Here is a 27528-nt window from a genome sequence, read left to right as displayed (position 1 = left end):
GACCTTGGTGTGTATATTTGTATTTAAAGAATCTTTAAAAAACACATGTTGTCCTCTGAAACTGAAAGAGATTTTACAGTGTGCCATTTTAACATGTTGTGCTATACTATTACTGTGAATTTATTGCTGAGAATTCAAGGAAATGTAAGTGTATCTAGATTTTTCCTGTCGTACATAGATCAGTGCAGCTACCAATATTGACAAGATACTATAGTTCCACTAAGATATTGTGCCAGAATCAGCACTGCATTTCATGCCCTAACTGGCATGAAAAAACTGGGGCAGAATGTCAAAGTGGAGAATGAAGAGGAATCTGCTACGGATGTTTTCATCATGTGAATTTAGCCTTAGACTGTATCTTAAAATAACCCATAAAACAAGTTGCACACCTTAGGATATCCTTGTTTGGATTGTGGTGATAACTCTAATATATTCTCACCTGAGGGAGATGTTCTAATGCTGGTACAACTCTAATGCAAGCATGTAAAGTAATGTGGTATAGTCTACTGCTGTACTCTAGCACTCTTACGGAGCTATGGATAGGAGCCAATGGAGAGATGGGTACCAAATATATATAGTTAGAGAGAAACCGATATAAACTAATTTGATCACAGAAAATGATGTCTTCCTTAATTTAATGATTAAGAAGCCTAAAAGGACTATGTGTTTTCTGGTAGGATTAACCCCTTCCTTTTGGAAGACTTCATTTTTAGAGATGAGCAAACAGTGTTCTATCGAACTCATGTTCGATCGGATATTAGGCTGTTCGGCATGTTCGAATCGAATCGAACACCGCGTGGTAAAGTGCGCCATTACTCGATTCCCCTCCCACCTTCCCTGGCGCCTTTTTTGCTCCAATAACAGCGCAGGGTAGGTGAGACAGAAACTACGACACCGGTGACGTTGAAAAAAGTAGGCAAAACCCATTGGCTGCCGAAAACATGTGACCTCTAATTTAAAAGAACAGCGACGCCCAGCTTCGCGTCATTCTGAGCTTGCAATTCACCGGGGACGGAGGTTTCCGTCCAGTTAGCTAGGGCTTAGATTCTGGGTAGGCAGGGACAGGCTAGGATAGGAAGGAGAAGACAACCACAACAGCTCTTATAAGAGCTAAATTCCAGGGAGAAGCTTGTCAGTGTAACGTGGCACTGACGGGCTCAATCGCCACAACCCAGCTTTCCCAGGATCCTGAATGGAATACACTGTCAGTGTATTCCCGTATACCCGATATATACCCCCGATACCCGTTCCAACGGTGTGTCCCCCACCTTCACCCCAGAAATACCCTGCAAGTCCCCTAGCAATAGAATTGGGGCTATATACACCCACTATTATTGCTACTGCCATATAGTGCCATTGTCTCACTGGGAATTCAAAGAATATATTGGGCTTACATATAACTTCAATTCCAGGGAGAAGCTTGTCAGTGTAACGTGGCACTGACGGGCTCAATCGCCGCAACCCAGCTTTCCCAGGATCCTGAATGGAATACACTGACAGTGTATTCCCGTATACCCGATATATACCCCCGATACCCGTTCCAACGGTGTGTCCCCCCACCTTCACCCCAGAAATACACTGCAAGTCCCCTAGCAATAGAATTGGGGCTATATACACCCACTATTTTTGCTACTGCCATATAGTGCCATTGTCTGACTGGGAATTCAAAGAATATATTGGGGTTACGTGCACCCACAATTTTTGCTACTGGTATATAGTGCCATTGTCTGACTGGGAATTCAAAGAATATATTGGGGTTATAAATACCCTCATTTCTTGCTACTGGTATATAGTGCCATTGTCTGACTGGGAATTCAAAGAATATATTGGGGTTACAAATACCCTCATTTCTTGCTACTGCCATATAGTGCCAGTTTCTGACTGGTAATTCAAAGAATATATTGGGGTTACGTGCACCCACAATTTTTGCTACTGGTATATAGTACCATTGTCTCACTGGGAATTCAAAGAATATATTGGGGTTACAAATACCCTCATTTCTTGCTACTGGTATATAGTGCCATTGTCTGACTGGGAATTCAAAGAATATATTGGGGTTACAAATACCCTCATTTCTTGCTACTGGTATATAGTGCCATTGTCTGACTGGGAATTCAAAGAATATATTGGGGTTACAAATACCCTCATTTCTTGCTACTGGTATATAGTGCCATTGTCTGACTGGGAATTCAAAGAATATATTGGGGTTATAAATACCCTCATTTCTTGCTACTGGTATATAGTGCCATTGTCTGACTGGGAATTCAAAGAATATATTGGGATTACAAATACCCTCATTTCTTGCTACTGCCATATAGTGCCAGTTTCTGACTGGTAATTCAAAGAATATATTGGGGTTACGTGCACCCACAATTTTTGCTACTGGTATATAGTGCCATTGTCTGACTGGGAATTCAAAGAATATATTGGGGTTACAAATACCCTCATTTCTTGCTACTGGTATATAGTGACATTGTCTGACTGGGAATTCAAAGAATATATTGGGGTTACAAATACCCTCATTTCTTGCTACTGCCATATAGTGCCAGTTTCTGACTGGTAATTCAAAGACTATATTGGGGTTATAAATACCCTCATTTCTTGCTACTGGTATATAGTGCCATTGTCTGACTGGGAATTCAAAGAATATATTGGGGTTATAAATACCCTCATTTCTTGCTACTGGTATATAGTGCCATTGTCTGACTGGGAATTCAAAGAATATATTGGTGTTACAAATACCCTCATTTCTTGCTACTGCCATATAGTGCCAGTTTCTGACTGGTAATTCAAAGAATATATTGGGGTTACGTGCACCCACAATTTTTGCTACTGGTATATAGTGCCATTGTCTGACTGGGAATTCAAAGAATATATTGGGGTTACAAATACCCTCATTTCTTGCTACTGCCATATAGTGCCAGTTTCTGACTGGTAATTCAAAGAATATATTGGGGTTATAAATACCCTCATTTCTTGCTACTGGTATATAGTGCCTATTGTCTGACTGGGAATTCAAAGAATATATTGGGGTTATAAATACCCTCATTTCTTGCTACTGGTATATAGTGCCATTGTCTGACTTGGAATTCAAAGAATATATTGGGGTTACAAATACCCTCATTTCTTGCTACTGCCATATAGTGCCAGTTTCTGACTGGTAATTCAAAGAATATATTGGGGTTACGTGCACCCACAATTTTTGCTACTGGTATATAGTGCCATTGTCTGACTGGGAATTCAAAGAATATATTGGGGTTACAAATACCCTCATTTCTTGCTACTGGTATATAGTGCCATTGTCTGACTGGGAATTCAAAGAATATATTGGGGTTACAAATACCCTCATTTCTTGCTACTGCCATATAGTGCCAGTTTCTGACTGGTAATTCAAAGAATATATTGGGGTTATAAATACCCTCATTTCTTGCTACTGGTATATAGTGCCATTGTCTGACTGGGAATTCAAAGAATATATTGGGGTTATAAATACCCTCATTTCTTGCTACTGGTATATAGTGCCATTGTCTGACTGGGAATTCAAAGAATATATTGGGGTTACAAATACCCTCATTTCTTGCTACTGGTATATAGTGCCATTGTCTGACTGGGAATTCAAAGAATATATTGGGGTTACAAATACCCTCATTTCTTGCTACTGGTATATAGTGCCATTGTCTGACTGGGAATTCAAAGAATATATTGGGGTTATAAATACCCTCATTTCTTGCTACTGCCATATAGTGCCAGTTTCTGACTGGTAATTCAAAGAATATATTGGGGTTATAAATACCATCATTTCTTGCTACTGGTATATAGTGCCATTGTCTGATTGGGAAATCAAAGAATATATTGGGGTTACAAATACCCTCATTTCTTGCTACTGCCATATAGTGCCAGTTTCTGACTGGTAATTCAAAGAATATATTGGGGTTACGTGCACCCACAATTTTTGCTACTGGTATATAGTGCCATTGTCTGACTGGGAATTCAAAGAATATATTGGGGTTACAAATACCCTCATTTCTTGCTACTGGTATATAATGCCATTGTCTGACTGGGAATTCAAAGAATATATTGGGGTTACAAATACCCTCATTTCTTGCTACTGCCATATAGTGCCAGTTTCTGACTGGTAATTCAAAGAATATATTGGGGTTATAAATACCCTCATTTCTTGCTACTGGTATATAGTGCCATTGTCTGACTGGTAATTCAAAGAATATATTGGGGTTATAAATACCCTCATTTCTTGCTACTGGTATATAGTGCCATTGTCTGACTGGGAATTCAAAGAATATATTGGGGTTACAAATACCCTCATTTCTTGCTACTGCCATATAGTGCCAGTTTCTGACTGGTAATTCAAAGAATATATTGGGGTTATAAATACCCTCATTTCTTGCTACTGGTATATAGTGCCATTGTCTGACTGGGAATTCAAAGAATATATTGGGGTTACAAATACCCTCATTTCTTGCTACTGCCATATAGTGCCAGTTTCTGACTGGTAATTCAAAGAATATATTGGGGTTATAAATACCCTCATTTCTTGCTACTGGTATATAGTGCCATTGTCTGACTGGGAATTCAAAGAATATATTGGGGTTACAAATACCCTCATTTCTTGCTACTGCCATATAGTGCCAGTTTCTGACTGGTAATTCAAAGAATATATTGGGGTTACGTGCACCCACAATTTTTGCTACTGGTATATAGTGCCATTGTCTGACTGGGAATTCAAAGAATATATTGGGGTTACAAATACCCTCATTTCTTGCTACTGGTATATAGTGCCATTGTCTGACTGGGAATTCAAAGAATATATTGGGGTTATAAATACCCTCATTTCTTGCTACTGCCATATAGTGCCAGTTTCTGACTGGTAATTCAAAGAATATATTGGGGTTATAAATACCCTCATTTCTTGCTACTGGTATATAGTGCCATTGTCTGACTGGGAATTCAAAGAATATATTGGGGTTACAAATACCCTCATTTCTTGCTACTGGTATATAGTGCCATTGTCTAACTGGGAATTCAAAGAATATATTGGGGTTATAAATACCCTCATTTCTTGCTACTGGTATATAGTGCCATTGTCTGACTGGGAATTCAAAGAATATATTGGGGTTATAAATACCCTCATTTCTTGCTACTGGTATATAGTGCCATTGTCTGACTGGGAATTCAAAGAATATATTGGGGTTACAAATACCCTCATTTCTTGCTACTGGTATATAGTGCCATTGTCTGACTGGGAATTCAAAGAATATATTGGGGTTACAAATACCCTCATTTCTTGCTACTGCCATATAGTGCCAGTTTCTGACTGGTAATTCAAAGAATATATTGGGGTTACGTGCACCCACAATTTTTGCTACTGGTATATAGTGCCATTGTCTGACTGGGAATTCAAAGAATATATTGGGGTTACAAATACCCTCATTTCTTGCTACTGGTATATAGTGCCATTGTCTGACTGGGAATTCAAAGAATATATTGGGGTTACAAATACCCTCATTTCTTGCTACTGCCATATAGTGCCAGTTTCTGACTGGTAATTCAAAGAATATATTGGGGTTATAAATACCCTCATTTCTTGCTACTGGTATATAGTGCCATTGTCTGACTGGGAATTCAAAGAATATATTGGGGTTATAAATACCCTCATTTCTTGCTACTGGTATATAGTGCCATTGTCTGACTGGGAATTCAAAGAATATATTGGGGTTACAAATACCCTCATTTCTTGCTACTGCCATATAGTGCCAGTTTCTGACTGATAATTCAAAGAATATATTGGGGTTATAAATACCCTCATTTCTTGCTACTGGTATATAGTGCCATTGTCTGACTGGGAATTCAAAGAATATATTGGGGTTACAAATACCCTCATTTCTTGCTACTGCCATATAGTGCCAGTTTCTGACGGGTAATTCAAAGAATATATTGGGGTTACGTGCACCCACAATTTTTGCTACTGGTATATAGTGCCAATTTCTAACTGGGAATTCAAAATGTGCAAGGCTCCCGGAAAGGGACGTGGACGAGGCCGTGGGCGAGGTCGGGGGAATGGTTCTGGGGAGCAAGGTAGCAGTGAAGCCACAGGGCGTCCCGTGCCTACTCCTGTGGGGCAGCAAGCATTGCGCCACTCCACAGTGCCAGGGTTGCTTGCCACATTAACTAAACTGCAGGGTACAAACCTTAGTAGGCCCGAGAACCAGGAACAGGTCTTGCAATGGCTGTCAGAGAACGCTTACAGCACATTGTCCAGCAGCCAGTCAGACTCTGCTTCCTCTCCTCCTATTACCCAACAGTCTTGTCCTCCTTCCTCCCAAAATTCCCAAGCTTCACAGAACAATAACCCCAACTGTCCCTGCTCCCCAGAGCTGTTCTCCGCTCCTTTCATTGTCCCTCAACCTGCCTCTCCACGTCACGATTCCACGAACCTAACAGAGAGGCATCTGTGTCCAGATGCTCAAACACTAGAGTCTCCTCCATCTCCGTTCGATTTGGTGGTGGATGACCAGCAACCCACCCTCATCGACGATGATGTGACGCAGTTGCCGTCAGGGCATCCAGTTGACTGGCGCATTGTGCGGGAGGAGGAGATGAGACAGGAGTTGGAAGAGGAAGTGGTGGATGATGAGGACACTGACCCGACCTGGACAGGGGGGATGTCAAGCGGGGAAAGTAGTGTGGATGTTGAGGCAGGTGCAGCACCAAAAAGGGTAGCTAGAGGCAGAGGCAGAGGTCAGCAGCTTAGGTGAAGCCAGGCCACACCCGGAATCTCCCAAGATGTTCCAGTTCGTACCCAGCCCCGAAAAACTCCCACCTCGAGGGCACGTTTCTCGAAGGTGTGGAGTTTTTTCAAGGAATGCGCCGAGGACAGATATAGTGTTGTCTGCACAATTTGCCTCTCGAAATTGATTAGGGGCTCTGAGAAGAGCAACCTGTCCACCACTTCAATGCGCCGTCATTTGGAATCCAAGCACTGGAATCAGTGGCAGGCAGCAACGGCAGGACAAAGGCCGCCTGCCGTTCATGCCACTGCCACTGCCTCTGCCACTGCCTCTGCCACTGCCACTGCTGACTGTGCTGGCGATGCACTCCAGAGGACGAGCCAGGACACCACTTCATCTGCCTCCGCCACTTTGTTGACTTCTCCCTCATCCTCCCCTGTTCCTGTCTTATCTCCTTCTCCTGCACCATCAAAGGCACCATCAGGCGCTTCTTTACAACAACCCACCATCTCTCAGACATTGGAGCGGCGGCAGAAATACACTGCTAACCACCCACACGCGCAAGCCTTGAACGCCAACATCGCTAAACTGCTGGCCCAGGAGATGTTGGCGTTCCGGCTTGTTGAAACTCCCGCCTTCCTGGACCTGATGGCAACTGCGGCACCTCGCTATGCCGTCCCTAGCCGTCACTACTTCTCCCGGTGTGCCGTCCCCGCCTTGCACCAGCACGTGTCACTCAACATCAGGCGGGCCCTTAGTTCCGCGCTTTGCACAAAGGTCCACTTGACCACCGACGCGTGGACAAGTGCATGCGGACAGGGACGCTACATTTCACTGACGGCACACTGGGTGAATGTAGTTGAGGCTGGGACTGCTTCCCAAACTGGCCCGGTGTACCTCGTCTCCCCGCCTAACATTCCTGTCAGGGACACGAGAAGAACACCCCCCTCCTCCTCCTCCTCTACCGCCTCCGCCACCGCCTCCTCCTCCGCCACCGCCTCCTCCTCCGCTGTTAGATTGACCCCAGCTACGAGTTGGAAACGTTGCAGCACTGGTGTTGGTAGACGTCAGCAGGCTGTGCTGAAGCTGATCAGCTTGGGGGACAGACAGCACACTGCCTCCGAGGTGAGGGATGCCCTCCTCGATGAGACGGCAATATGGTTTGAGCCACTGCACCTGGGCCCAGGCATGGTCGTTTGTGATAACGGCCGGAACCTGGTAGCAGCTCTGGAGCTTGCCGGACTCCAACATGTTCCATGCCTGGCCCACGTCTTCAACCTAGTGGTGCAACGTTTCCTAAAGAGCTACCCCAATGTTCCAGAGCTACTGGTGAAAGTGCGGCGCATGTGCGCCCACTTTCGCAAGTCGACAGTAGCCGCTGCTAGCTTAAAATCTCTCCAGCAACGCCTGCATGTGCCACAACACCGGCTTTTGTGCGACGTCCCCACACGCTGGAACTCAATGTTTCAGATGTTGAATAGAGTGGTTGAGCAGCAGAGACCTTTGATGGAATACCAGCTACAAAACCCTAGGGTGCCACAAAGTCAGCTGCCTCAGTTTCACATCCATGAGTGGCCATGGATGAGAGACCTTTGTGACATCCTACGGGTCTTTGAGGAGTCCACAAGGAGGGTGAGCTCTGAGGATGCGATGGTGAGCCTTACAATCCCGCTCTTGTGTGTTCTGAGAGAATCCCTGATTGACATCAGGGATAACTCAGATCACACAGAGGAGTTAGGGATAGCATCCGATCCGTCACAGCTGGAGAGTAGGTCCACACATCTGTCCGCTTCACTGCGTTTAATGGAGGAGGAGGAGGAAGAAGAGTTGTCCGATGATGTGATGGTGATACAGGAGGCTTCCGGGCAACTTCGAATCGTCCCATTGTTGCAGCGCGGATGGGTAGACATGGAGGATGAGGAGGAAATGGAGATTGAACTTTCCGGTGGGGCCAGAGGAGTCATGCCAACTAACACTGTGGCAGACATGGCTGAGTTCATGTTGGGGTGCTTTACAACCGACAAGCGTATTGTCAAAATCATGGAGGACAACCAGTACTGGATCTTTGCTATCCTTGACCCCCGGTATAAAAACAACATCTCGTCTTTTATTCCGGTAGAGGGGAGGGCCAATCGCATCAATGCTTGCCACAGGCAATTGGTGCAGAATATGATGGAGATGTTTCCAGCATGTGACGTTGGCGGCAGGGAGGGCAGTTCCTCCAGTAGGCAACCAAGTTCTCACCGGTCCACACAAACGAGGGGCACACTGTCTAAGGTCTGGGACACCTTGATGGCACCCCCTCGCCAAAGTGCCGCCACGGAGGGTCCTAGTGTCACCAGGCGTGAGAAGTATAGGCGCATGTTGCGGGAATACCTTTCCGACCACAGCCCTGTCCTCTCCGACCCCTCTGCGCCCTACACGTATTGGGTGTCGAAGTTGGACCTGTGGCTTGAACTTGCCCTATATGCCTTGGAGGTGCTGTCCTGTCCTGCCGCCAGCGTCCTATCTGAGAGGGTGTTCAGTGCAGCCGGTGGCATCATCACTGACAAGCGCACCCGTCTGTCAGCTGAGAGTGCCGACCGGCTCACTTTGATAAAAATGAACCACCACTGGATAGAGCCTTCATTTTTGTGCCCACCTGTGTAAAGCACCCCAACATGAAACTCCATGTCTGTACTCAACCTCTCCAATTCCTCCGCATCCTCATACTCATCCACCATAAGCTTTGCACAATTCTGCTAATACTAGGCTCCCTCCACCCTGATTTCCCCCAACTCTGCTGGTTAGAGGCTCCCTCCACCCTGATTTCCACCAACTTTGCTGGTTAGAGGCTCCCTCCACCCTGCTTTCCCACAACTCTGCTGGTTAGAGGCTCCCTCCACCCTGCTTTCCCACAACTCTGCTGGTTAGAGGCTCCCTCCACCCTGATTTCCACCAACTCTGCTGGTTAGAGGCTCCCTCCACCCTGCTTTCCCACAACTCTGCTAGTTAGAGGCTCCCTCCACCCTGCTTTCCCACAACTCTGCTGGTTAGAGGCTCCCTCCACCCTGATTTCCACCAACTCTGCTGGTTAGAGGCTCCCTCCACCCTGCTTTCCCACAACTCTGCTGGTTAGAGGCTCCCTCCACCCTGATTTCCACCAACTCTGCTGGTTAGAGGCTCCCTCCATCATGAATTGGTCCAAACTGGGGTTTTTAGAGGCTCCCTCCACCATGAATTGGTCCAAACTGGGCTGGTTAGAGGCTCCCTCCACCATGAATTTGCCCAAACTGGGCTGTTTAGAGGCTCCCTCCACCATGAATTGGTCCAAACTGGGGTTTTTAGAGGCTCCCTCCACCATGAATTGGTCCAAACTGGGCTGTTTAGAGGCTCCCTCCACCATGAATAGGTCCAAACTGGGGTTTTTAGAGGCTCCCTCCACCATGAATTGGTCCAAACTGGGGTTTTTAGAGGCTCCCTCCACCATGAATTTGCCCAAACTGGGCTGTTTAGAGGCTCCCTCCACCATGAATTTGCCCAAACTGAGCTGTTTAGAGGCTCCCTCCACCATGAATTGGTCCAAACTGGGGTTTTTAGAGGCTCCCTCCACCATGAATTGGTCCAAACTGGGGGTTTTTAGAGGCTCCCTCCACCATGAATTTTCCCAAACTGGGCTGTTTAGAGGCTCCCTCTATCATGAATTGGTCCAAACTGGGGTTTTTAGAGGCTCCCTCCACCATGAATTGGTCCAAACTGGGGTTTTTAGAGGCTCCCTCCACCATTAATTTGCCCAAACTGGGCTGTTTAGAGGCTCCCTCCACCATGAATTTGCCCAAACTGGGCTGTTTAGAGGCTCCCTCCACCATGAATTGGTCCAAACTGGGGTTTTTAGAGGCTCCCTCCACCATGAATTGGTCCAAACTGGGGGTTTTTAGAGGCTCCCTCCACCATGAATTTGCCCAAACTGGGCTGTTTAGAGGCTCCCTCCACCATGAATTGGTCCAAACTGGGGTTTTTAGAGGCTCCCTCCACCATGAATTTGCCCAAACTGGGCTGTTTAGAGGCTCCCTCCACCATGAATTTGCCCAAACTGAGCTGTTTAGAGGCTCCCTCCACCATGAATTTGTCCAAACTGGGGTTTTTAGAGGCTCCCTCCACCATGAATTGGTCCAAACTGGGGTTTTTTAGAGGCTCCCTCCATCATGAATTGGTCCAAACTGGGGTTTTTAGAGGCTCCCTCCACCATGAATTGGTCCAAACTGGGGTTTTTAGAGGCTCCCTCCACCATTTGCCCAAACTGGGCTGTTTAGAGGCTCCCTCCACCATGAATTTGCCCAAACTGGGCTGTTTAGAGGCTCCCTCCACCATGAATTGGTCCAAACTGGGGTTTTTAGAGGCTCCCTCCACCATGAATTGGTCCAAACTGGGGGTTTTTAGAGGCTCCCTCCACCATGAATTTGCCCAAACTGGGCTGTTTAGAGGCTCCCTCCACCATGAATTGGTCCAAACTGGGGTTTTTAGAGGCTCCCTCCACCATGAATTTGCCCAAACTGGGCTGTTTAGAGGCTCCCTCCACCATGAATTTGCCCAAACTGAGCTGTTTAGAGGCTCCCTCCACCATGATTTGGTCCAAACTGGGGTTTTTAGAGGCTCCCTCCACCATGAATTGGTCCAAACTGGGGGGTTTTAGAGGCTCCCTCCACCATGTATTTGCCCAAACTGGGCTGTTTAGAGGCTCCCTCCATCATGAATTGGTCCAAACTGGGGTTTTTAGAGGCTCCCTCCACCATGAATTGGTCCAAACTGGGGTTTTTAGAGGCTCCCTCCACCATGAATTGGTCCAAACTGGGGTTTTTAGAGGCTCCCTCCACCATGAATTTGCCCAAACTGGGCTGTTTAGAGGCTCCCTCCACCATGAATTTGCCCAAACTGGGCTGTTTAGAGGCTCCCTCCACCATGAATTGGTCCAAACTGGGGTTTTTAGAGGCTCCCTCCACCATGAATTGGTCCAAACTGGGGGTTTTTAGAGGCTCCCTCCACCATGAATTTGCCCAAACTGGGCTGTTTAGAGGCTCCCTCCACCATGAATTGGTCCAAACTGGGGTTTTTAGAGGCTCCCTCCACCATGAATTGGTCCAAACTGGGGTTTTTAGAGGCTCCCTCCACCATGAATTTGCCCAAACTCTGCTGGTTAGAGGCTCAATCCACCCTGATTTTCAAAACAAATGTTGGTGCCAACCTCAACTTACTACAAGGGCCAAATTCACTGCTGGTGACAAGCTCTCCTCACTGCAAGTGCCAAATACACATGTTTCAAGGTGTTTTCCTACTGTCAGAGAGGTGGTATTGAGTGTGTAAAGTGTGTAGTTGTTAGGCTGTGATGTTGGGGTAATAGAGGGTCTTTGGTGTGTTAGATGCCCCCAGACATGCTTCCCCTGCTGTCCCAGTGTCATTCCAGAGGTGTTGGCATCATTTCCTGGGTTGTCATAGTGGACTTGGTGACCCTCCAGACACGGATTTGGGTTTCCCCCTTAACGAGTATCTGTTCCCCATAGACTATAATGGGGTTCGAAACCCGTTCGAACACACGAACATTGAGCGGCTGTTCGAATCGAATTTCGAACCTTGAACATTTTAGTGTTCGCTCATCTCTATTCATTTTCTGTGATCAATAGAGTGCTTCTCATACTGCTGGTTTATAGTATCTATGTATTATTAGATCGTGTTATTCACTGTCTGTAATTTTTCTCAGTTTATTCAGTTGCGCAAAGATCTTTTTCTGTTAAAGGGATTCTGTCATTTAAAAAAAAGTTTTTAAACTAAAAGCACATAGGAATAGTCTTTAGAAAGGCTATTCATCTCTTTATTTGCAGGTCCTCACCACCGTTTTTGAATTTTTCTTCTTTTCATCATTATGCTAATTGTGCTCAGAGAAAATTCAAAGACGGCAGAGAGGATCTTCAACATAAAGGTAAAAGATGAATAGCCTTTATCTATTTCTTTATGCTTTTAGTTTAAAAACTTTTTTTTTAATGATAGAATCCCTTTAATGTTTTTTTGTTTATTTTTTTTATAGCGCAAAGGAATTCTCACTTCTGTTTCCAAATATTCAAAGAAAGCACAACGCAAAAAGCATCTTGTGACAGTAAAAGAACTTACATCTCATGCAAGTCGGCTGGTGCTTTCAATGGTTGGACGACAGAGACAAAAGAACACCGATAACATCTGCGTAACTGGTAGTGTAAGTAACTAAACTAGCTTAAACACAAGGTGAAGTCAGGCGAACAAGCTGTTTTATGCCATTTCTGAAATGTCCACATGATGTTAGCAGTCTAGCTCACTGTGCTACATTGTTACTGTAAATCTCATGTATTTTTATAAGAATTACAGATATGGCATAAGACCGGCTGCTCAGCTTTTTTTTCCATATGCCATCTCAGCCTTCTGCAGAAAATGGTATTCTGAGATCAACCATGTATGGTTGAGATGGGAATATCTTTCAAAGTAATGTTAGCAGTGCACTATATTAAAGATTTAACCGTTCACATAATTCAAGAACTCTTCTTTTGTTTTCTTTTTTTTTAACCTAAATTTTAATTGGTAAAATTAGAGGTTTAGCAAAATAGTAAATACAATAAAATAATAATGATTAAATAACATGTTGTTGGGGAACATTTATAAAAGTGTATAAAAAAAAAATAAAATATGTCTTTGTTGTTAATAGCAACCAGTCAAAATTTAATTTTGTATCCTGTTCTTAGAAAATGAAAGCTATGCCACAATTGCTTGTTTTTCTTTTAGAAGGTTTCAATCTAGTTTAAATTATTTTTTTTGTTACTGACAGAATTACTATTTGGATGAATTTGAGGACCTGATAGATGAACTTCTGTTTCGACTTAATGCTATATCAGACAGCCTCCATCACTCACTTCCAGCAAAGTCACAGTGTTACACAGAAGAAGATGGAGACATGAATCAATTTGACACTACCTCTGATTTTTCACTTAAGCAAACAATGACCAAGGTAGTTGCTGATATGCCTTTTAGTGTGTAACATTTGTAATTTCAGAAAATTTAATGAAATAGTAATATATGAATCATAGATTATGTTATATGACTACCATATAGGACAAAAAAACATTTTTAATAAGTACAGTAATATGCTGACAAGGCACAAGTTATTAGTTAAAGGACTGAAGACTTTTCCAGTAAATAGATATTTGTTACAGTAGTATGCCAAGATTTACTTGTATTCATTGTACAATATGAAAAAGTTATGTATAAAAATAATTAGACATTGCTTAATGTTTTATTTGATTTTATTTTTTTTTTAAGGCCGAATATATTTTGGAAGAAAAACTGAAAGTGGACTCTGTGCAAGGTGTCACTATGCAAAGTGAATTGCATCGGTAAAACATTTAACTAATACCAGTAAATACCAGCATGAACTGCTGCATATTATGTTGAAATTCCCAGCTGTGTTTGATATCACAGTACAAAGATAGTAAAAAAACATTGGTAGCAGTGGGTAAAAAAAAGCATAGCAGAGCTATGGCTCTGAGACGTATCCCAAATACTAGTTATTGGAATATTGAGATCGAATCCGGTTCATTAGGAACTGATTACTAATCTCTAGATCTCAATTTTGTGATATTTAGAAAAAGTTGGCACATGCAGAGATTTCTTACTCACTATTATTTCCAGTTAAACTTTGTCTGGTATAACAGAGAGGTTTTTTTTGTTTAATTTTTTTTTTTTAGGAAAGGGGAGCTATTGGAGATGGAGATTCGTTGTTTGCAGCTATACGTTATATCAGGGTTTGGAATGAGAGGTTGATTTTGTTACTGGGTTTTCTGAATGTTGGAGTTTATCTCCTTACCTAAAAGAAACTGGCGGTTACAATTTTGATGTGGAATGTAAGGCGTTTGGGTTATATATTAAACTGTTTAATGGTCTTCGATTTAATTCATTGTCATTGGTGGTCATTAATTGTTTGGTGGAGACACACCTATTCTAGCATTTATCTATATTCCTCACCCTTATATTGTGTCTGTCTTTCTCAGGGCTCGTTCACATCTGCACCCGGGACTCTGTTCTGCAGGTTTCCATTTCCTGCACAAAACAGGGCAGGAGACAGAAACCTGCAGTCATTTTTCAAACTCATTTATTTGAATGGGTTTGAAAAGTGTCCGGCCGTGAGCGCCGGTGAGCGTTTTATGCTCTCCGCGGCAAAATCTTTTTTTTTTTTTTTTAACAGGACACAGAGTCGGACATGCAGTACTCTGTGTCCGGTTTAACAAAAAACAGTTTCGCTGCAGAGAGCTCAAAACGCTCACAGCCAGACTCGGCATGACAGGTTTCCGTCTTCTGACAGCAGAAGACGGAAACCTAATACGGAGTGCCGAACGCTAGTGTGAACCCAGCGTCAGTTCTCAGTTTGATACAGAGGGGTATTTGCTCTGTATTATTGGTGGGAAATTTTAACTGTGTGATGGAGGAAGGGTTTAATAGGAGTGATATTGCGATCAGTGGTGTAACTAGGAATGGTGGGCCCCGTGGCAAACTTTTGACATGGCTCCTGCCTCCACATTCCTGTACGCACTATCATGCCCCATAATGGCCCCTGCACACAGTATCATGCCCCATTGTGGCCTCTGCACACAGTATTATTGCCCCATAATGGCCCCTGCAAACAGTATTATTGCCCTATAGTGGCCCCTACACACAGTATCATGCCCCTTAGTGGCCCCTGCACTCAGTATTATTGCCCCATAGTGGCCCCTGCACATAGTATTATTTCCCCTAGTGGCCCCTACACTCAAATTATTATGCCCCATTGTGAATACCCATGTACAATTATTATACTCTGGGGTCTTTTCAGACCCCAGAGTATAATAATCAGAGACCCAGGGGAGGATACAAACATAAAAACACTGTTACTTACCTCTCCCTGCTGATGTCAGCCATCTTCAATGACATACAGGACATCACGTGACCTGGGCCTGCGTTGCGACACACAAGGATGCAGGCCCCGACCATGTGACATCAGGGACGTCACTCAAGTAGGCCTGAAGCCTGTCTGGAGCCCGGAGAGGTAATTAACACTGTTTTTTATGTTCCCTCACCTCCCCTGGGCCTCCGATCATTATACTTGGGGGTCTGAAAGGACTACCTAATATGATAATATTGTTTGTGGAGCCCACTGCCTTACTTACCGATCCCCCCACTCCTGCTCACAGCAGCCTCTGCAGAAGAAGAAGTGCAGACGGCCGTGGGCAGGACCCAGGATTGGTATATAATAAATGTCCTAGGCCCTGTGGCAGCTGTTACCACTGCTATCTCGGTAGTTACACCTCTGATTGCAGGGACCAAGTGAATAAATCTCCAACACGTAGAGAAGGAAAAACCGGGATTTATCCGAAAGTCGTAAAATATAACTTTTAATTCCAAAAAATTTAAATTTCAATGCATAACAAAAAAGTGACAAAAAGAAAACTTAGAACAAAACCAACCATAAAAAAACACTGCTTATGCGTTTCAAGATTGTTACATCTCGTTTGAAAGCTTTTAAAGCTTTTTTAAAGCTTTAAAAAGGGAAGTAACAATCTCAAAACGCGTGAGAAGCATTTTTTTTATGGGGATTTTATTCTAGTTTTCTTTTTGTCACTTTTTTGTTATGCATTGAAATTTTAACTTTTTGGAATTAAAAGTTATATTTTATGACTTTCGGAGAGCTACCGGTTTTTCCTTCTCTACGTGTTTACTATGCTACTCCTTTAAGTCCGGAGTATCCATGCACCCCAACGAATATAGTACTGGGATCAAGTCATATACGGAGGTGAGCTAAAATTATTTTTTTTGTTCTTATCACATGTGATTAAATCTTCACTGGGGTTGAGCCGATCTTGACTTTTCAGGATCGATTTTAAAATCCGATTTCCGATCATTTTTCATTCGAACCCGATCTCGACCCCAATTCCGATCCCAATGCAAGTCAATGGGATTTTTTTATTAATCGGAGATCGGATTTTAACCCCTTAGCGACCCTTGACGTAACTGTACGTCATGGGTCGCATGGGGATGTATAGAGCGAGCTCACACGCTGAGCTCGCTCCATACACGGCAGATGCCGGCTGTATAATACAGCCAGGACCTGCCAATAACAGCAGCGGTCGGTGCCCGAGCCGATCGCTGCTGTTAACCCTTTACACACTGCGGTCAAACGCGACCGCAGCGTGTAAACAGCGCAGGCGGCATGGGCGCCGCCATGTTTCCCCGATCGCCGCCCCCCTGAACGTCACATGAGGGCGGTGATCGGTTGCTATGACAGCCGGAAGCCTATTGAAGGCTTCCAGGCTTGTCTCTGCACTAGATCTATTAGACGATGCCAGAGGCATCGTCTAATAGAAGTGCTGGGATTCTGCTATTCACTGCAGTACTGTAGTATTGCAGTGAATAGTATGAGCGATCAGACCCCCTAGGTTTCAAGGTACCTAAGGGGTCTGATCATAAATGTAACAGAAGAAAAAAAAAGTTTTTAAAAGTATTAAAAAAATAAAAAAAAATATAAAAGTTCAAATCACCCCCCTTTCCCTAGATTAGCTATAAAAGTAATTAAAGAACATTAAACATAAACATATTAGGTATCCCCGCGCTCCAAAATGCCCGAACTATTAGAATATTAAAACATTTATCCCGTACTGCAAACGGCGTAGCGGCAAAAAAAATAAAAACAGCCAAAAAGCGTTTTTTTCAATACTTTGCCTCCTATAAAAAATTGAATAAAAAGTGATCAAACCATCAGATCTTTCCCCAAATGGTATCAATAGCAACGTCATCTTGTCCCGCATAAAAAGACACCACAACCAGCTCCATACATGGAAATATGAAAAAGTTACAGGTGTTAGAACATGATGACACAAAAATTTTTTTCTATTTTGCAAAGTTTATCATTTTTTTAAAAGTATCAAAACATTTCAAATACTATATAAATTTGGTATCACCGCGTTCGTACTGACACGTAGAACACAGGTAACATGTCATTTGTACCAAACAGTGAACGCTGTAAAAATTAAACCCATAAGAAAATGGCGCAAATGCATTTTTTCTCCAATTGCACCTCATTCTGAATTTTTTTCCAGCTTCCCAGTACATTGCACAGCATATTGAATGATGCCATTACAAAGTACAATTTGTCCCGCAAACAATAAGCCATCATGTGACTCTGTGAACTGAAAAATGAAAAAGTTATGGCTCTTGAAATGTGAGGAGGGAAAAACGAAAATGCGAAACCAAAAAATGGCCTGGTCCTTAAGGGGTTAAAAGCAATCCTATTCACGATACAGCATGGAATCTAACAATTGTTAGAAACCACGCTGTGTAGTGAATCGCTAAAGTAGCCAGAGGATTTTTTTTAAATCCTCTGGCTACTTAGTCCCCCTTGGTGTCCACTTACCTCCAGAGAGGGCTGGTCCGGTGCCCAGTGCCTTCCCTCTACTTTGCCTCGCTGCTGCTCCATGCTGCTCTTCTCCCTTCGCTGCCCCCTCCCTGCCAGGTTAGGAGAGTGTGGGCGGGTTAGGAGAGTGTGGGCGGGTACTGGGATTGGAGAGGTCACTTCTCCCCGCCCTATACCCGCCCACACTCTCTTAAGCCACAAGCCCCGCCTACCTGACGCTTTAAACACTAACCTGGGAGGCGGGGCAGCGAGGCAAGAAGAAGGAGGGCACCGGAGCAGACATCTCTAGAGGTAAGTAGCTGCTAGAGATGTTTAGTTTAGCCTCCCATTCGAATTAATGGAGGCAGCCGGCGTATAGGGGGTTAAGGCTGTGTGCCGGCTGCTTCCATTCATTCCTATGGAACTGCAGTGGAGCCTTCACACTGAGTATACAGCGTATACTCATTGTGAAGGCTAAGCAAAGCATTGTGGGAAAAGATCACCGATCTCGATCCCACATAAAAAGATCATGTTCGGAATTTCCGATCGCGATCGTGAAATTTTCTCGATCGCCGATTGGAAGCCGATCTTTTCCGAACACGATCGCTCAACCCTAATCTTCCCCTCTAGAGTTTGTCATTTTTGGAGATATACATATGATATACATATGCTAGTAAAAAAAGCTATTTCCTGTTTTTATGGATCAATGGCTTGGACAATTATTTTTAGTTACATTATATTGGTAGGATAGTTTGTGAGTTTTCTTCACAACTGAATAGACTGCTAGAAATCAGAATGTTGAATATTCTTGAAAATTAGCTACTACATTTAAGCCTTCTAACATTGTAGACAAGTAAAAGGAAATTTAAAAAAAACGATGCCAGCACAAAGTAGACATATGAATTTTAACAACTTTGTGTGATATGACTGAGTTTTTACCATAATAGCTGAATCTTTCCAAACATTCATAAAATTATTATTTGTTGATAAGGTACAAACATATAATGATAAAAGGTTACCACCAGCATAAAGTACAATATGTCATAAAAAAGTCTTACAATAGGTTTATCTGTCCAAGTGATTGAAACATAAAAGATGTCAGATTATAAAAATTGAGTCTGAACATTAAAATCCACACTAACCTGCGCCCTTAAGGGCCTAATACAACATTATTAACATTTGATAAATGTTCTAATATTATTGTGTTTTCTCTTTTAGTGATTGTTCTGATGTATCCGGTATAAATCTACACTGTTTCACACAGCAACACGTTTTGGAAAATGCCTACAGAAATGGTTCCAGTATTTCAGAGGATGTTCTGTCAAAGCCCAACTATTGTGAAGAGCCCTTGAATCATACATTAGATACTAAACAATCCATTCTTAAGACTGAAGATGAACATGGGCTCTCTACTGGAAATGTCAAACATTGCTTAGCTGTTTTCCAACATGGATATGCTTCAGAGTTTCTGCCAAGTGATGGAAAATCTGTTTTGCCTCCTGTTTTATATATGCACCCATGTGAAAATGCTGTTGACCTTGAATACAATAGAACCCGCTGCACTTCAGCCAACATACAAAACAAAAACCGTAGGCTCCTAAGACGTTCACATACCACAGTGATTGAATCTTTGCAAAGTAATACTCCAGCTTTGCGGAAGAAATCTATTGGTCATGGAAGTAAGATCACATACCAAAACAATGAACAAAATCCCCAGCAACCACAGTGTGAAATTTTCCAACAACGTTTTTGTGATATCATAAATGTGAAGCAAAGTACACAGACATATGTAGAGACAAAATCACATACATCTCAGCAAAAAAATATTAAAAATACAATCCAAAGGGATGATAAAACTCCATTTAACACAAGTGCCAATGTCATTCCTTGCTCTGTAAAACAATGTTGGTAACACAAGGGCCATCACCTTGAATTTGGTTTTGTACATTTCATTGTTTGTTGTGAAACACTGTCAACTTGTATATAACTGTTAGAATAAGATATAACTATATATCAAGACAATCCTTTGCTCTCTGGCATTATTAGCTGTCCTGTTATATATTTTCGATCTTTAAATATAGCTATACCATTTTTCTATACAGTACTCTATGTATATGCAGATTAGATGTGCTCTATGAATTGGATGTGAGCTGTTGGGTAAAACATAAAGTATAATAAATAAAACCATAGAGTATCTTGTGATTAATAACTAAGCATCTTTTATACTACCAACATTTTCAACATTTCAACATCTGTTCAAACAGTTTTTAAGTATATTTTAGTCTGCTAAAAAAATAATTTTTTTTTGTACTGCCATTAATGGAAACCTGATGCACGTAAAACCTGCTCAATTATTACTTGGCCAAAAATATCCAGATAGAACTGGAAAGGTAAGTGTATGCCTGAAATCACAAAATTAGTGGCAAGACCAAGCACAAATACTTCAATACCATGAAAAAAATGAATATATACTGCAAAATACAGCACTACTGCAACATGTAAGTATACTGAATCAGGCTAAACTCAGCAATGAACTAATGTATTGCCATTTGGCTTAAGAATCTATACAAGTACCATAAAACTTAAGTTTTATTGACATATACTGTACTACAAAAAAAACTTTTACTAGTTTATATCATTTAATCATAATATAAAGTGAAAAGAGTGTCAGCCGTTGGACTTGCTGAATTCCCAAACCATTCACAACCTTTCCTAAATATAGGCAAATATACGTTCAAAGAACACAACAAGTGATTATGAAGATAATCTTGTTTCTCTTAGTCCTAACAGTGGCCCAATGCCCCTGTGTGCTGGTAGGACAGGCGGATGTTTAATTAGCCAATAAACGCATGGCTTGCCCTATAAGAGGGCACAAGAACCTCCCCCCTGCGTGTTTATACAAAAGTAATATCGTAAGCATTACATACAGTTATATACATAAGACATGATTCCCAGAGCGGGAAATCTTGTGCCGCTGTTAGGACTAAGGGAAACAAGATTATCTTCATAATCACTTGTTCCCTGTCGTCCGTACCAGAGGCACAATGTGGGGAGATAGCAAGTAATTCTCCCATTTGGGTGGGATCACTCTACAACAGGACGGTATGAGCAAAGGCAGTAGAGCCAGCAACTCGATCCTTTAGCCGGTAATGAAGGATGAAGGTGGATTCAGATGCCCATGAGGCGGCTGCACAGATCTGATCCAGGGAGAGTGCTCTGTTTTCTGCGCATGAGGTGGATACCGCCCGGGTTGAGTGGGCGCGCTGGAAAGCCGGCAGAGACAGCCCCTGGGAGGTGTATGCAACCTTAATGGTCTCGGTGACCTTAGCCTTAGAATCTTTAGAGCCCTTGTTTTTCCCCATATAATTAATCAGTAAATGTTCTGATTTTCTAAAGGGGCGTGTGCGGAGCAGGTAAACTCACAAGCACCAGACCACGTCCAGCATATGAAACTTTTCCTCCTCAGGAGAGGACGGGAAGGGAAAAAAAACTGTAAGTGAAATCAGCTGGTTGATGTTTGCTGTCGATGGAACCTTGGGGCGAAACCCCTGGAGGAACTGGAGAACTGGAACTGGCGTTTCGGGGCGTTATCGTAGCCCCTTAATCATAGCCTATGGCTATGATTAAGGGGCTACGATAACGCCCCGAAACGCGTCAGCCAGACGTCTTTTCATCTCTGCCATCATGAATATCTGTAACTGATTTTATGGAGTGGTTTATTCTTTGGAGGACTTTTCACAATAAAAGTTAAGTTTTATTTAAGGAATTGATGCTGGATTTTTTCAATTATGGACGCTTATAGCCACGGAAGCCTGGGCAGAGATGGCGGGATAGACCTTTCACAGATTAGAGTCAGACCTACAATTAAAGGGGTCCTGCAGATTTGATCTGTCTTCAAGGGGTACCAGGGCTCTTCGTGACCACTTTGCCATGGTGAGGTCCACCTTCGGGGGAGGCCCCATTGGAAACAGTGCCTTGAAAATCCTGGATAAGGAGTTACTCTTCTCCGGTTGTTTCCACTGCTGACTCGTAAGTTCGGCCACTGTGGCGTCCACATGGAAGGCAATATGACCCCCAGAGGCAGACGTGGAGTCTTCCCCATCAACATCCTGGTCCACTGTAGACCGGATGGACTTCAGTAGCCTGGTAGTTTGTTCATAATGAAACACAGGTCTTCTGGAAAGAGTCGTCATCTTCCTGGAGCCTCAGAGAGGGGAGCGACAGGGAAAGCCTTCCAGGGCATGGCTTCTTTGCAAGCTGAGACAAGGAAGTACGGATGTCTACTAGAAGTGAGGAAATGCTTTCACTTTTATTCCGGATCCGGATCATCAAACCATCTCCTTTGATGAGGGTCTATAATCTGCACCAGCAATATTCTTATTCTTATTCTTATGGTAGAGTTGGAAGGGACCTCAAGGGCCATCGGGTCCAACCCCCTGCGAGTGCAGGTTTTCCTAAATCATCCCAGCTATATGTTTATCCAGATTCCGCTTGAAGATTTCCATTGATGGAGCGCCCACCACCTCCCGTGGCAGCCTATTCCACTCTCTCACTACCCTCACTGTCAGAAAGTTTTTCCTAATGTCTAATCTGTATCTCTTTCCCTTTAGTTTCATCCCATTGCTTCTTGTACTTCCTTGTGCTAATGAGAATTGGGTAGATCCCTCTGCACTGTGACTACCTTTCAGATATTTGTAGACTGCTATTAAATCTCCCCTCAGCCTTCTCTTCTGCAAACTAAACAATCCCAATTCTTTTAGCCGCTCCTCATAGGACATGGTTTGCAGACCTTCCACCATTTTGGTTGCTCTTCTCTGGACTTGCTCCAATATATCGATGTCTTTCTTGAATTGAGGCGCCCAGAACTGTACACCGTATTCCAGGTGTGGTCTGACCAGGGAAGAGTACAGCGGAATAATGACCTCTCTTGATCTAGATTCAATGCTTGTCTTAATACATCCCAGAATTTTATTAGCCTTTTTTGCAGCAGCACCGCACTGTTGGCTCATGTTGAATTTGTGATCTACTATTATGCCCAAGTCCTTTCCCCCTATGCTATCACTTAGTTCTATTCCTCCCATACTATATATGTTTTTTACATGTCTGTTACCCAGATGTAGAACTTTGCATTTGTCCCTGTTAAATACCATTTTGTTCGCCTCAGCCCATTGTTCCAGTGTGTCTAAGTCCTTTTGAATACACTCTCTCTCCTCTCTAATATGCTTCTGCTCATGATGCTCCTCAGGTAGCAAAGGTAGCAGGTACTCAAGGCAGGTAGCCCCCAGTAGAAGGCCAGTAGCTGAGTCAGGCAGATGCTGCAGATGGCCGCCCAAGTAGGCAACAGTGCGATGAGCCAGGTAGTCAAGCCGACACAGCAGGCGTTAGTTAGGCAGCCCACAGGCAAATGCCGCAGATGGCAGCAGGCAGATCTAGCCTTTGGGTAGAGTACAAACAGTATAGAACTCTAGACCCAGTGCACTCAACATAAAAGTATGTTTCCTTACAGACAGCAACACAAAAAAAACTTTTTTTTTTTTTTTTTTTTAATTAAAAGGGACTTGTTCACTCACAAAAGTAGTCTTGGTGCACCTTCAGCTTACCTCACCAGAGCTGTGGGAGTTGCTGGAAAACTCACTGCCATCTCACAGGCTGCTGTTCACATTAGCTGTGCTTTAGGGCAGAGGGCAAACCCGGCCAGATAGGTGCGCACAGGCCATCGCAATAGACATGCACAAACTATGCACTAAGCATAAAGGGAGCTGAAGCTGCCATACAAATTCCATGCCTGACTGTAACACAAACAGGCACATACAGGCCACTGCAATAGACATAAGTGCTCAGACTATGCACTAAGCATGAAGGGAAGCTGAAGCTGACAGAGTGCCCATAGCAAAAAGTATCAGTGCTTTTAGTTTGCACTAAACACAGAGGAAAGCTGGAGCTAGGACTCAGCTTACCATACTGGGCAGTGAATGAGCTTACAGCTGAACAATCAGACACTCTGCAAAGCAGGTAAGACAAAACCTAAATCTTTCTCTTAGGAGGAAAGAAAAGAGAAAGAAGGAAAGAAGAAGGGTTAACAAACACCTTCTTCCCCTACAGGAGGCCACAGGCCTCACCACCTGTCCGGTCACACAGGACAGAAAAAAACATGCAGGGGGGAGGTTCTTGTGCCCTGTTAGGGCTCGTTCACAAAGGGGCGGATTTTGACAGCGGATTTTGCTTCAAAATCCGCCCCTTTACAATGGTGGTCTATGCAGACTGCCGGGCTTCTTTTTTCCGCTAGTGGCGGGATGCTGCCAGCAGAGAAAAAAAGCAACATGTCCTATCTTCAGGCGGAAACTGCAGCGCGCTGGGCCGCGGCTTCCGCCTAGCGGCAGCACCCTCCTATGTTGGCTCATTCATTTTAGCCGACATAGGAGGGAAAAGCCACGACTGCGATGGTCGCGGCAGGCGAGTTTTGACCAGAGAGAGACGCGGCTCGCCGCGGCTCTCTCTGTGTCAAAACCCGCGCGGACTGTGAACGTGTGAACTTATCCTTATAGGGCAAGTCATGCGTTTATTGGCTAATTAAACATCCGCCTGTCCTACCAGCACACAGGGGCAGAAATACCCCACATTGGGCCGCTGGTACGGATGACGGGGAACCCCAATTATTGGAGGTGTAGTTTCAGGTCTACCCAGAGAGAGATATTTATATAGAGGCACATTAATTTACCAGGACGTATAGTATGGGGAAAAAGTCAAAATAATAATTTCAAAGTGCATGAAACAATTGATGCCGGCTGGGAACTCCCCTAGGGATATCTTGGGCCATTGCTATCACAGTCTAAACTAATCATCTTGTCCTTTCTCTCTGTGATTTCTAAGTACAGTTAGAATCCTCTGGGACTCCATTGCTTCATACAAACTATATATGAAATATGTCTTGAGCCTCAATTTGTGATCTCAGTTGAAACCCTCTTGATATGTCCTCTATGTATACCCCCTCAGATATATTTTATAATTCATTTTGATTTACGATAACTAATTGAGCTGTTTATTAGGATCCACTATATGCCCAGATTTATACTTACTAGAGATGAGCGAACAGTGTTCTATCGAACTCATGTTCGATCGGATATTAGGCTGTTCGGCATGTTCGAATCGAATCGAACACCGCGTGGTAAAGTGCGCCATACAGGAACTACGACACCGGTGACGTTGAAAAAAGTAGGCAAAACCCATTGGCTGCCGAAAACATGTGACCTCTCATTTAAAAGAACAGCGACGCCCAGCTTCGCGTCATTCTGAGCTTGCAATTCACCGGGGACGGAGGTTTCCGTCCAGTTAGCTAGGGGTTAGATTCTGGGTAGGCAGGGACAGGCTAGGATAGGAAGGAGAAGACAACCAACAGCACTTATAAGAGCTAAATTCCAGGGAGAAGCTTGTCAGTGTAACGTGGCACTGACGGGCTCAATCGCCGCAACCCAGCTTTCCCAGGATCCTGAATGGAATACACTGTCAGTGTATTCCCGTATACCCGATATATACCCCCGATACCCGTTCCAACGGTGTGCTCCCCCCACCTTCACCCCAGAAATACCCTGCAAGTCCCCTAGCAATAGAATTGGGGCTATATACACCCACTATTTTTGCTACTGCCATATAGTGCCATTGTCTCACTGGGAATTCAAAGAATATATTGGGCTTACATATAACTTCAATTCCAGGGAGAAGCTTGTCAGTGTAACGTGGCACTGACGGGCTCAATCGCCGCAACCCAGCTTTCCCAGGATCCTGAATGGAACACACTGACAGTGTATTCCCGTATACCCCATATATACACCCCAAATCCCCGTTCCAACGGTGTGCCCCCCACCTTCACCTCAGAAATACCCTGCAAGTCCCCTAGCAATAGAATTGGGGCTATATACACCCACTATTTTTGCTACTGGTATATAGTGCCATTGTCTTACTGGGAATTCAAAGAATATATTGGGGTTACGTGCACCCACAATTTTTGCTACTGGTATATAGTGCCATTGTCTCACTGGCAATTCAAAGAATATATTGGGGTTACGTGCACCCACAATTTTTGCTACTGGTATATAGTGCCATTGTCTGACTGGGAATTCAAAGAATATATTGGGGTTACGTGCACCCACAATTTTTGCTACTGGTATATAGTGCCATTGTCTGACTCGGAATTCAAAGAATATATTGGGGTTACAAATACCCTCATTTCTTGCTACTGGTATATAGTGCCATTGTCTGACTGGGAATTCAAAGAATATATTGGGGTTACAAATACCCTCATTTCTTGCTACTGCCATATAGTGCCAGTTTCTGACTGGTAATTCAAAGAATATATTGGGGTTACGTGCACCCACAATTTTTGCTACTGGTATATAGTGCCATTGTCTGACTGGGAATTCAAAGAATATATTGGGGTTACAAATACCCTCATTTCTTGCTACTGCCATATAGTGCCAGTTTCTGACTGGTAATTCAAAGAATATATTGGGGTTACGTGCACCCACAATTTTTGCTACTGGTATATAGTGCCATTGTCTGACTGGGAATTCAAAGAATATATTGGGGTTGCAAATACCCTCATTTCTTGCTACTGCCATATAGTGCCAGTTTCTGACTGGTAATTCAAAGAATATATTGGGGTTATAAATATCCTCATTTCTTGCTACTGCCATATAGTGCCAGTTTCTGACTGGTAATTCAAAGAATATATTGGGGTTACGTGCACCCACAATTTTTGCTACTGGTATATAGTGCCATTGTCTGACTGGGAATTCAAAGAATATATTGGGGTTACGTGCACCCACAATTTTTGCTACTGGTATATAGTGCCATTGTCTGACTGGGAATTCAAAGAATATATTGGGGTTACAAATACCCTCATTTCTTGCTACTGGTATATAGTGCCATTGTCTGACTGGGAATTCAAAGAATATATTGGGGTTACAAATACCCTCATTTCTTGCTACTGCCATATAGTGCCAGTTTCTGACTGGTAATTCAAAGAATATATTGGGGATACGTGCACCCACAATTTTTGCTACTGGTATATAGTGCCATTGTCTGACTGGGAATTCAAAGAATATATTGGGGTTACAAATACCCTCATTTCTTGCTACTGCCATATAGTGCCAGTTTCTGACTGGTAATTCAAAGAATATATTGGGGCTATAAATACCCTCATTTCTTGCTACTGGTATATAGTGCCATTGTCTGACTGGGAATTCAAAGAATATATTGGGGTTATAAATACCCTCATTTCTTGCTACTGGTATATAGTGCCATTGTCTGACTGGGAATTCAAAGAATATATTGGGGTTACAAATACCCTCATTTCTTGCTACTGCCATA

The 27528-nt window shown here is 43.4% G+C and overlaps 1 protein-coding gene across 1 annotated transcript in view; it reads left to right on the top strand.

The window, feature by feature from the left end:
• Positions 1-20074, top strand: part of PKD1L1 (polycystin 1 like 1, transient receptor potential channel interacting) — a 194435-nt gene extending 174361 nt beyond the window's left edge. The window contains 4 exon segments of the mRNA XM_075271991.1: positions 12805-12969; positions 13573-13755; positions 14064-14137; positions 19381-20074. Coding sequence (XP_075128092.1) covers positions 12805-12969; positions 13573-13755; positions 14064-14137; positions 19381-20074 — 1116 coding nt within the window.
• The last annotated feature ends 7454 nt before the right edge of the window (positions 20075-27528 follow it).

This window comes from Leptodactylus fuscus, chromosome 4 (assembly GCF_031893055.1).
Source record: "Leptodactylus fuscus isolate aLepFus1 chromosome 4, aLepFus1.hap2, whole genome shotgun sequence".
In the NCBI taxonomy this organism is placed as follows: Eukaryota; Metazoa; Chordata; class Amphibia; order Anura; family Leptodactylidae; genus Leptodactylus; species Leptodactylus fuscus.
Note: the sequence above shows the minus strand (reverse complement) of the source record. Positions and strands in the feature narration are given on the sequence as shown.